The sequence below is a fragment of the Falco cherrug genome, chromosome 4, assembly GCF_023634085.1.
Source record: "Falco cherrug isolate bFalChe1 chromosome 4, bFalChe1.pri, whole genome shotgun sequence".
Taxonomy (NCBI): domain Eukaryota; kingdom Metazoa; phylum Chordata; class Aves; order Falconiformes; family Falconidae; genus Falco; species Falco cherrug.
The window spans coordinates 76335613-76348490 of NC_073700.1; the positions used below are offsets into that span (position 1 = coordinate 76335613).

The window sequence follows — 12878 nt, forward strand, 5'->3', positions numbered from 1 at the left end:
TACAGAGAAAATACACAGTGGTAACTTTCTGCTTTTCACAGAAGCTTTTACAACCCCTCCCCCATTTTTTTAATTAAGCACAGCCTGTTCCTTATCAATTTTACATCCTAAAGTCCATTCACCAGATATTTGTATGAAAACCTTAAGTCAGTACCATACCACTACTAACAATATCAACTGTATCTTCTTAAGCGAAATAAAAGGAAAATAAAGAGAAAAGAAAAAAGAACATTTCATTTTATCTTCACATCAACATGTGAAGGCCTACTTGTACTGAGTACATTTTTCTTGCATCAATGAAACTGTACTGCTGCAAAGTAATACCAAATTTCACTCAGAGGTGAAAAGGGAATGCCTCACAAAAGCAGAATTAATAGGAACCTAAGTAAAATTATCAGGTGTCAGATTTAAAATAAACAAAGAGCTTTTCTTCCAAGGCAGAAGTTAACTGCAGCACAAAGTATAAATGGTTCAAAAAGTAAATATATTAATTTATGGAGGACGGTTACTTTGGCAATTGTTATAGAAAATCATACAGATACAATCTCCAGCACTGGAAATTGCTAGATTTCTGATTGCTGAAAGCTGGGTCTCACTCTCCTTCCTAAGCATCCTCTGTTGGACATTATCCTTTGATAGTGCACACAGTCAACCTTTGGTCCAGACCAGCAGAAATGCCTTTGTTCTAATATGAACTGCGCTCAAAGTTGTACATTTTTCCCCTTTTTCCACCAGCACAAAGTAAATTTATTCTGCAAGGTTGCACTGGTGCAGCTGCAGGGCTGCAAAACATGCTCAGCTCAGCGTGGACAAACTCTGTCAACACATGACATATATACTAATGTTTGCAGCTCTGAAAAGGAGTTTTCTGGCACAGAAAATATTCTCATGTGGAGCCAATTTGCTTGTTTACTGTGAAATAATTTTCTTTCTTTGAAAGATTAAAAGATAGGCTTTTTATGGTTCATGATAAACCTGGGCCTGAATCAGAGCAGAGGGTTGCATTCTCTGCATTCCTGACAGGTCTCGAGGGTGAGTTGTGGCATCAGCTGCAGAGAAACAGCACAGAGACCTGAACTCAGGCCTTGGCATTGAGGGGGTAAAAAATACTTCAAACATCAATACAGATACCTTTAGAAGTTCTGTTAAAGCTGGATACAGTGAGAGCCTTAAATGAACCAGTAGCTGGTTCATCTAACATCTTCAAAACTGTTTAAGTCAGCATGAGTTGCAAGGTTTTGAAAAACATTTCCGCCTTTTGAGTTTAGTTATTCAAGTCCTCAGCTGAAGACGACAGATGTGGTTTCATAACTGACTCCAACAAATCTAAATCTGTAGTGTCTATAGAGTGGATGACCCCATCTTTCTGCTCACCCTCCTCTGTGTGTCAGTGCTTTCACTCATGTGGCCATACCATGATTTGCATCTGCTAATCCACCTGAAAATGAATAACTACTTTTTATGGGGCTAATTTTCAGTTGAACTGCAAGGGCATGACCACTAATGCCAATGCAAGGGAAGTGATGGGAGTGTGTGGTCAAAAGCAGGAACATCTTTCCACAGCAGTGGAAAAGTTAAATCTACTCATGCTGACTGTGAAGTGGCACCCGTAGAATATTATCTCTAAGATGTATTTCTAAAAATAACCACCTTGCCATAAATCCTCTGTCTATGAAAGCAACTAGTACTGCTCTTCCAGACAAGCCTTAAAAAGTTAAAAGTTTAAAGTTTCTTAAGATAGGCAATAAAAAGGCAATATGGCAAAGTATCTTATGATAAAGTTTCTTTACAATAGGCAAAGGCAGTTCTGAAAATAATCTAATATGAACATAATGCAGATGAATAAAAGAAAGTTTTAATTTCCTAACTTTGCCCACATGTATTTCTGTATTGCCCTTTGATAATACTATGACATTGAGCAACCTGATTTTTCATTGTTATTTTCATATAAATCTGAGTCCTGTTAGTGAACATCTGAGTGAATTCAACGTAAATATATATTAAAATGTTTTTAGTCAGCTGCAGACTTTTCTGCCAATGTGCCAATAATGATTTTTGTTCTTAAGATGGCTCCAGAGACAAATGACTCATTTTATGCAATGGAAATAACTTTCCTATAGGGTGTTTGGGAGGATGCAATAAAGATTCCTTCAGCTATCCAGATGTTAAAATATCAGTGAAATTCACTCATTCCGTCACAAAGCCAGATACATGGACTTTTTATGCAGAACTCTGTGTTAGTAGGGAAGACATATTTTCCTTAAATAAGCCAACCAATTTAATCATACTGCATTCCTAAATAGCCACAACCTTTCAGCAGTAGCACTGACAAGCTCAACAACACATATTTTGATCCTCTGGATGTCTGTCTGTGACTCATTTTCCTTTTCAGGGACATTTGGGTGGACTGGAGAAATGTACTACGAAGAAATAACTGGAGACCGCAGCCCAGATCTAAGGTGATGTGCTTCCTCACACCAGTGAAGGCTCAGTGCATATCAAAACAATATCCCTTCCACCTGTCAGAGGGAGGAAGATTTATGCTCTTATCAAATTAGGTATGAGACAAAATATAATATCACTGCACTGATTCCATCAGGGCACTCTTTAATACAACCCAGATTTTGATTTTGATTCACCAGAGGCAGGTTCTTGATTAATTTCCATAGGTCTACTCCTGTGTTTGATGTCAACTACAAGCTTTAAATAGATTTCTGAGCCAGGTCCATTTAGGGATACCCAGTGCATCTCAGGTTAAAACTGTACTGCAACAGACTCCAAGTCTGCTGGAACATACCCAACACAGAAATGGACTCTGCGCAGTATATTACAGACAAATAAATATGTGGATTTTGAGAAGCACAGTATCAGGAAGAGGTGGCCATTAAAAAAAAAAAAAGGACATCCCCAACCCCCACCCTCCAAAAAACAAAGCAAAGCAAAAGAAAGTTCTTTGACTGTGCTCTCAGCTATTGTATGAGCTATCGTATCTCAGCTCAGATGGGAGTTTACATTCACATTATTTACTAACAGGTGGCATTTATTAGAAAATTACAATGCAACAGCGGGCAGAGAACAGAAAAACACTCATTCCTCTTTGGAAGAGAGTTTTTCTATCATTTTTTGTTGTTGTTTTTGTTGCTGTAACTAATTTATATATTTGTTTTTACAAAGTAAGCCCAGTTAGTGAAAATTATTTTATGCTCCCTTGCTACTATACCAACAAAATGAAATCCAAGTTCCTGCATGATGTGACATGTAAACCATTTGTGCTGAAGTGACTGCCAGAAATGGATGGAAAGTTTTTATCCTGAAGAAAGACTCAAATAAAATGCTAGCATAATCTAAAATCATTCACTGACAGTAACTGCAGGATATTTTTGTGTCTTCTCTTTTTAATCATCAATTTAGCTGAGTCTAGTATTCAACAATTTAGAGCATGAGCAGATAAAGTGGTGTTTTCCCTTCTGATGTTCAGTAAAAATGAAAACAAGAGGTTTTTTTTTTCTAAAAGAAGACATGAAACAATTTTGTTTGCATTTTATGGGTAAAAATCCCCATCAGTAGTGCTGCCATCTAAGGTAAAGCATATGTGTTTTCAAAGAAAGCATTATGCGTGTGTTACAAAGACCAACGTTTTGCCAGTTTCACTCAGATCCTGACACAGGTTAGGTTTTAAATGCTGGACAGCCTCAGCTCCACCTAGATGCTGTGATCACAATTGCGTGTGCTTAGCTCACTTAGCATTCTCGTGTGCCATGATTCAGATTCATTTCCTTTCTTTAAGGCAGTTAGAAGTCAACAAAAATAGATAAATGGTTTATTTCTTTTTCATAATATAGCTTTAGATTTTCCAGACAGCCACTTGCTCCTTTGCTCAGAGAAAGTTAGAACTGAGCACCCATTTTTCTGCACCACAAAAAAAGTGACAGTTCATTAACTTTTGCTATCAAACTCTAAAATTACACAGTCACATCAATCCACCTCCTCTGTCCTATGGAGCTCCTCTGTTATCACAAAGCCTATTCAAAATTTCCCCAAGGGCCAAGACCAACACTTGAAAAAGAGTCTAACCTTGTATGAAACCAAAAGCATGCCCTATTACCCAGCACCTGAGACACCCCCACCCGGTCTCATCCTTTCTAGTGCTGTTATTTCAGACCTGTATCAGTTCTCAGTCTGACCACAGCTGGGAGTTGTGATCTCCACCCTGCCCCCACCAAGCCTGCGTAACATTCGTTTGAATCTTTTATTCATTCACTGACAGAAATATCAAGAGGTTTCTTTAAATGACAGCAATATGCCCAGACGACTGATCTGCCAGAAGGACTCTTTAGCATTGTGGAAATAACTGGCTATCAGAGAGAGACTGCTTTGAAGTTACCATTTGCAGCACCCGGAGTACTTGGGTTGGATCAGTTTTTACTGGATTACTTTCTCTTTTTGTCCCATCTGAAGAGTTTCTTTGTGAGCAATGAATGAGGATGCATCTTGGGAATGATCTGATACTTCAAAAGATGATTCTTGTAGTTTATCTTGCAGCAAGTTTCTTTTCTGAAGGAAATGCTGCAGAGCCCTTGTATTGATCACAATGATAGTGCATGCAATGTGCCTTTTATCACTGGGCTGTCTGCACTATCACTTTTCAATATAACTCTGAAGCAAACCCTTGCAAGCTAGGGCTTTCATTGATTGATACATGTGTAGATATATGCTGTCTTTTATAATGCAGCACTTTTCTGCAAACACTTCAAAACAAAGCTGGTCTTGCTGAAATCAATGACAGTTTGCTCGCTGCCTAGCAAAGAACTGCAATTGAAGGAGTGGTAAAGTCAAGGATATCTTTATGCTTAATAAACAGAAGATTTTTTTAAATTAGTTTTGTTTCCTGTACTGAGTTTTAATGGAGGACAAAACAGAATTCACACCCCAAAGCAGCTAGCAAAAGGTAAGAGTTACATTCAGCAAAGGAAAAGCTGATGGCCTGTGTCAGCTTATACACACATTTAGTACAAGTTTCTAACCAGCACTCAGTCTTAGGAGCAATGAAGACTGACATTTAAAACCATACCACATTATCACATTGTAAGCGACACCCCCCTACAGGTTTCTACACACCCAGACAAAAGTTGATTTTGAAGGTGTTAAACACTAAGTGTTCTAAAATCAATACATTTTTAGCTTAAAAAAGCCATTGTCATAGCTGCTTTTTTAAAATAAGAAAATAATGATACCCTAAGTTTTGGGTGTAAAAGCCGTTATTTGTGCCTATGTCCACATACTTTATCTGTCATTGATCACTGAATAATTCTGTTGTTTTAATACTCTTTAGCATAGCTGCAATGACAATTGAATGATTGTGCAAACACAGTACGAACTTGCATGTGAACAATCCCTTATTCTGAACACTTGTTCACAGCAGTACTCAGGGTACTAGCCAATGGGTTTAGAAATACGACTTCTAGCATGCAAATATTAAGATACCTGAGCATACATACATCCTTCGTATAGCAATTCTGGCAATGTTCTCTTACAAGCAGGTCTTGGTATGTTTTTGCCTCAGTAGATGCACTCTATTTCTGGGTCTTTTGACCTTGCTTTCTATGCAGGCTACATGATCATGGACAAATTCCTGCTCAGTTCTGTAGATATTTTTTCCCGATTTTATGCATAAGTTTTAAAAAATGCCCTGCTGGAAGCCTTTACAACACTCTGCAATTTTAGCTTAAGTAATTTTATGGATCAATAGAAATACTCATTGAAGCTGTTACTGACTGATAACTGGAAAATGAAAAATTACAGCGATTTAGGAACAACCTTTCTCTTCTTTTCTTCAAAGCTCTGTTTTAGTTACAACATGATCAATCCTCATTGACTTCAACAGAGAGATTCTTTCAACTTTCAATTAGGCTATATCCTACAGGCAATGAGAAAGCACCAGGCCCAAATCACAAGTTTACATATACTTCATGTGACAAATCAATATACAATTATCATGCCGATTTTAGCAAGATGATGTTATCATTTTCTGTTGCTTCTGCCTGCCTTCACACTGAAGCTGTAACCCAGGGTGTAATAGTTACATCACACAATGATGGGAAGATTCTTACAGCGACTAATAAGAAGAATGGATTGCTTTTAATCAACATGAGCCAGGCTAATTTCTACAGTACAATGTAAAATGCAAAGTGGACTCCTTTCAGTTTCTTTTCTCAGCAGTTCTCCCTCCCCTGTCTTTAGCGTAAGTGATACTGCCATGGCAGTTGTGATACTCAGAATAGAAAACAGAAACAAAAAAATTAATGAGCAGGCAACAAACCCAAATGACACCCACCACGTATACAGCATGGTTACTCTTCAGTACACTTCAGAGATACTGTGCCAAGGTAACGGCAGTTGATTCTGGGGGCAGGGCCAGCAAGTGTGGAAACAGGGTCAAAAAGTGAGGAGCTGGCAGGGCTTCTCCACCAGCATTAATACAGGAGAGGGCCAGACCTTCTGGGAGCTAGCTCATGTCTGAGCCAAGAACAACCGGGAGAGCTGCTGGGAGAGGGGCAACAGTGGAAGGGGGCCTAGAGATACTGGAGGTGCTCTTTAACAGCTGGCTTGGGAAATAGCTGTGATTTTGGCTGCTGAGTCCACTTGAGCTCCCTCCAGCACAGCCCTATTTGGAATCATTCAGTAACATATGGAAGCAAGCATTGAACCCATATTCAGAGAGATGGAAAATCAGAGGCATGACAGTGTGGCATTCTCCCAAGTATCTGTGTATTTCTTCAGGCAAGGTACCTGGAGATCAGCAAGAGTTTTATCTTAAAATAGGTACTTCAGAAAGTTTCACCCTACCTGTCTGGCTTAATGTACGAAAGAAGTCAGTATCACAACAGAAGCTAGACCGATGACATTTCAGAAAACTAGCACATACCTACATTTCAGTAATAAGTCATGATTTAATTTAGAACCAGTAATCAGTAATTGATTATTTGTACAAAGTAACCACAATTTCAATCCTGGCTGGAAAGCAGTTGTTTTCAGAGACACAAGTAACTTCAATTGCAGAGATGGTTTTAGAAGCAGCATTATAATATTAGACAAAAAGCCAGGAACATAGAAAGTAAAGCACACTGTTGCATTAAAAGAAAACCAAAAGCCTTCAGAAACTTACCACTGAGGTAAGAGCCATCTGAAAACTGTAGATCCGTGCAAGGCCGAAGTCAGCTAACTTTATCTGCCCATTGCTTGTCACAAGGATATTTTGGGGTTTCAGGTCCCGATGCACAACACGATGTGAATGCAGAAAATCCAGTCCCCGAAACAGTTGAAGCATCATATCCTAAATATAAAGAAGAAATCAATATACAATTATCAAGACAAGGTGGCAAACAGATAAACTCCCTGTCATAATCTGCAAAACTGATTTAATAAATACTGACTTAAATATGTGCACAGGAGGTAAACCCAACTATTAATATAAAATGGACAGGATGTTACTAGAACCACCTGACTTGAACAGGTGTCCTTATCAAGTTAATGTATTCTTTCTAGTTGAATTATCTGAAGTTGATTGATACAAGTAAAAAGACCGGTCAACATACTTAAATAGCAAAAGCATGTCTGTAAATCCCACAACTTCAAAAGAATGCTGTCTAAGTAAGAAAAACACATAGCAGCTTTTTGCTTTTAACTTTAAACCACACACCACCTTGCACCTCACAAGTTTATGCTTTGTCCTGCCCCAGTGAAGTGAAATTTTATCATTCACTTCAACAGGCACAAGGATCTGTTTCAATCAGAAAAGCTGTTTAAATGACAAATTCACCAGGATTTTATGTTATAGAGGGGAAAAAATTACTTGGCAAAACCTATTGTATAGAAATTACTGAATAGGACAGAGACTACCTTCAGATCAAAGTTCAGCACTAAATCAGTGTAATAATCATATGTAACTGTTCTCATTTTGCTTTCTGTTTTGTTATAGTGATGAATCTTCTATGACATTTCCACAGCTGAAGAAACTATTTCATGTTTTCACATTAATCTTAGTAATGTGAAAAGAATGAACCAACAGACTCAAAACTAAATTCTAGAAATCCCCTATTTCTATGTCTAGAATATATCCATACTAGATGGATACTGTCAACTTGAAAATTCTATGTACAAAACAAGCAGTTACAAGAAGATGGAGCAACTAGTAAGAAACAAAAGGGGTACAGAAAAAGTTTATTTTCTGTATGCTTTTGACTTGAGTTCATGAAACTCCAGCTCTGTGTTTGCTGGTGACATATGCCCTTTCCATAAGCCATGCAGCAGGGTGTCCACCAATCCTGTTACTAGCAACCAAAACGATCTTGGAGAGGTAGATGGCAGGGAACGTGGAAAAGGAAGAAAAATAAACTGAAGTTGATTGCTTTTGTTCTTCTCTATGGACTTGGGCAAGTTTCAAGTAAATAGTCAAGACACACTATTGAAAAGAATGATATATGAAAACGGGTTTAAAAATAGCCCAAAACATTCAACCTGACAATACTGCTTTAGCGGATGCATTTTTAAGATACACTTTATAGACATTGCTATATGATTTAATAAAAAACCATTATTTTCAAGTAATGTTCCCTGATCATCTCTACAGAAACTATTAAAAAACGTGCAGATATTAAGGTCTAATCTGGCCTCTAATAAAATGTGGCTATTTCCATATATAGCCTATAACTGTCTGCCAGACAGTACTAACAGTGGGCTGCTCATAAAGTAATCAGTTCTTACTTGAAGTCCCTGATGATGGAGATATTACCATGGAACTATGGATGCTGTGACAGCATTTAATTATTATCATCTCTGAAGGATGGTGGTAAACTGAGAACCGTTAGGTGATGCCTTTTATTCCTTTTGCTTCCCCAGGAAAAAATTGTGATCGGGTAATTTTGATAACCAGTATAATAGCGTTTGCAGCTTTAAAACAAATATACAAAGTGTATTGAATCCTCTTGTATTTATGTAATTTCCCTTTGCATTTCAAAAACATGTGAAAGAGCCAGGACTACAGCTCTGCAGGTTTCAGTCATTAGTTGAATTAATACATGTCATATCTGCTTGCTCTGTGTTATTACAACTTAAATCAAATCCTAACAGTCTTTGGATCAGTCTTGCAGATGTAAAGAACACACCAAGAACATTTAAGTGTGTGGTTATATTAAGTATGTACTTAACGGTTTCACTGAATTTAGGCCTTTTTTTTTTTTTTTTTTATTCCAAGAAGACATAATGTCAGATAAAATACAATTTAAAGAACTTAAATGTTAGTCAGTAGGTCCTGGCAAGTCCCTTTTTGGTGACATTTCTGCATCCTACACTTTTGTCAAGTATGTAAACTCATTCTTGCAGTTACCAAACATATCAAGAGTATTTTTTTCCTACAGCTGAGGCTGGTTTTGTTTCGGCTGTCTTCCTCAAGTTCAGCAAATGCAACTCTGCTCTGCTAGTTGCAAGCTGTAAGCAATGTTTCAGTTTCTGAATTCAGAGCCTTCTTCCAGGAACAGGTAAAAAAAGAAAATATTTGGAAATGGAAACCGGTATATCTTTCCCTCCTTACCTAGGATTCAAAAGACTAATATCATTTACTGAAGTTTTCTTCACACACAAAAAAAGAGATGTGCCACAGAAAAGTGCACCAGTGTAAATTTAAAAGGTATTAAGAAGAAGAAAGAAAATGAGGGGGAAAAGTGCTGCATGTCCCCTTCCAGGAAATTCTGAGTTAGTCCATACAGGCTATTCTCTAGTATTCATTTTGGACTGTTGATTATGCTCTTTTGCTATCCCTTATTACTTACTATTACAAGTGTGAACAGATTGTAGTTCAAAATTATCTTGGAAGAACAGCCCAAAGATCGGTTTACGTAAAGATGGGAATTTTAATGTAAAAAGACTGTTTGCTATTTGTCATTCATTATTGTCCTGTTTCTAAATTCTCAGCCAGTTAGAAAAAGAGCAGAAACCAAAATCACATGACATAGTCTTATTATTATGCACTTTAAATACAGAATACCGAATAGTGCAGCTCAGAATTTGGTATTTGTTTGCACAAATAGATTTTCAATATCAAAGCAAACAAGAGAGAGTTTTTAAATTACTCTTTTATCTATAATGAATGATTATTTTTGTGCTGTACATAAGCCTAGTCAAAACCCATTAGGCCTCATATTTGGAAAGTGACTTCATAATTTTAGTCAGCCACTTGCGAGGAACATCAGACTTAGTCTGGGCTGTGTGTTTTCTTTGATACCATAACTAATATCAGAAGATACTAACCTTTGCTAGCTTAAAGGATAGGACAAAGGCTATAAACATGTACAACTTACATCACTAACTAATTAAATCAAGATAATACCACTCATCTGATGGAAATGCATCCATTTTTATTAGTGATGATTACTCAGCATTATCTCAATTACCAAGATCTAGAAAGAGCCGCAAGACAGTCTTTGTGTGCCTCAAAGATTAGTTTGTTTTATGTTTGCCTTTCTCAGAGAAATTTTCTGTTGTAGCTAGGCATATCGTACTTTGGAATCACAGTTAAAATAATATTCCAATATTCCAAAATTTAACTGAAAAATGACCAATTCCATTCAACAAGCAAGAAGATTCATGCCTTAGCAGATCTGAGGAACAAGCAAGCTCTAATGAGTCATGGTCATCTATCAGATATTACTTGGATATTGTATGTTTACAAACACAGACACAGAATAGTGTCTGTTATTTCAGCTGAGAGATTTCTGCCATGCTTCTAATATCACAAAACCTATGATGGTTGTTGTCTGAATATATACACCATTCCATTGTGATTACTTTCAGATAATCATGGCTTTACAATGTTTTCCCTCTTCAGTCTACATTTTCAATGTGTTCTATACACAAACCTAAAGTACTTAGCCATTACTGAGTTGGAAACTCATCTATTTTGGGATGTAATGAACAAATACACTTTCCTTAGAGGCAGATACGTAGCTTTAATTTTGTAAAAGCCTCATAATGCAAACAGGAGCAAAATTTGTTATGGAAACGCTGCATCTTTTGCATGTTCCACCATATGTGGTATTGGTGGTGGCAGTGCTCTGTCTGATATTTACTGAATTTATCAGCACTGAATGTCAGGACCAAATTATGATGATCTTTTCAAGCAATACCACATTATTTTATGAGTCTCAATAATACACAGAAATATGTCCTGCATATTCTGCCTCTGGCGTCAGCAAGGATGGGGATAGGCTTAGGTTAGGGTGAGCTGCTGCTGCTGCCACCTCTGCGAAAGGCGGCTTCAGGGCTCACATCTCCCAGCCCAGGGGCAGCAGCAGCAGAAAGCCTTGGGTTCCTACAGACTTTTGTCTCTTCCTCTTCCTGACCCCCTCTTAACTCTTTGCTTCGCCGACCCCTCCTAACCCTCCTCCAGCTTCTGATCCATAAACCCCTCCCAAGCCACTGGTTTTCAAAAGTGCACTCTGCTCCTTTAAGAGTCACCCACCACCCTGACTTCCAGCTGAAACACCTGCCAATTGCCCGCCGCACCTTGTTGTTCAAGACCAGCCAGGCTGTTGACCAAATAATTCAAGTATCTGCTCAAAGAAAACAGAAATTACGGAGTCCATTTGGGTGTTGGTACCTGGGTGCGGGCAGCTGGGGCTGTAGGGGCCTCTGTCAGGGAGGGCCAGGGGCTGCTCTGTGCCAGACACAGCCGGTTCCAGCCAGTTCCAGCCAGCTCCAGCTGGTTCCAGCCAGTTCCAGCCAGCTCCAGCCGGCTCCAATGGACCCACCGTAGGGCACAGCCAGGCCCGCCAGCCAAGATGGCGGTCCCTCTGTGAAGGCATATTTCAGAAAGGGCAAAAAAGGCTGAAGGGAAACAGAAGGGAACAAAAGGAGCCGGGAACAAAAGGAGCCAGGAACAGCCCAAGGAACACCGAGGCGAGAGGAGGAGGAAGCGGAGGAAGAGGAGGTACTCCATGGTCGAGCAGATATCCACTCCGCAGTCTGTGTGGCTATTCCTGAGGGAACTGCAGCCTATGGAGAGGACCTACGCCGGAGCAGGCAGAAAATGTGAAGAGAGGAGGAGCTGGGAGGAGCTGCTATGGACTGACCACAACACCGTGCTGCTCAGGGTGGGGAGAGTCAGGAGTGACGTGGAGCCTGGAAAAAGGCAGGGGAAGGTGTTCTTTGAGTGTTTGCCTTTTTTTTACCCACTACTTGAATTCGTAATTAAACATCTATGTTAACTGGCATTAAACTAAGTTCATTTTCCCCAAGGTGGGTCCATTTTGTGCATGATGGCAATTGGTAAGCAATCTCCCTGTCTTATCTCAGCTGTGAGCTTTCTTGTTCCTTGTTCTACTTTATTTTCTGTTCTTTTTCTACTTCATCCTGCTGAGCTGGGGGAAGTGAGTGAGCGGCTGGGTGAGAGTTTGGCTGTTGGGCTAGGCTAAGCCACCGCCACGGTACAGTTATAGATGCTAGATTTTGTTTTGGTAAAGGGGGACACAGTGCAATGCAAGCTGAAGGAAAACATGAAAAATAATATGTCTTCAGAGAACGCATGCACCCAGAGGTAATGTACAAATATGAATCGCTGCTCGCTATGTGAAGGTCACATTTTTCCTCCATTGACTACTATGTGAAGAAAAACCTTTAACCAGATTGCCCTTGGTCATAGTGATAGGAATTCCTAATACCATAGAAAGTGTCTGTGGAAGCCCACAAATATACTTGGTCATATCACCAAATAAAAGCAACACAGTATAGATCCTTGTCAACTACAACAGGCCCTGAATTTGTACTAATGCACAGGCTTTTTATAGCTTTTTTTTTTTTTAAACTTATTTTCCTCTTCCTGCTTA

General features: G+C 38.8%; 1 protein-coding gene across 5 annotated transcripts in view; it reads right to left on the bottom strand.

Moving 5' to 3' along the window:
• CDK6 (cyclin dependent kinase 6) overlaps positions 1 to 12878 on the bottom strand; it is a 147399-nt gene that overhangs the window by 76730 nt on the left and 57791 nt on the right. For all 5 annotated transcript variants that reach the window (XM_055706595.1, XM_055706592.1, XM_055706594.1 and 2 more), the window contains exon 4: positions 7166 to 7333. In XM_055706595.1, coding sequence (XP_055562570.1) covers positions 7166 to 7333 — 168 coding nt within the window. The remainder of the gene's footprint in view (positions 1 to 7165; positions 7334 to 12878) is intronic.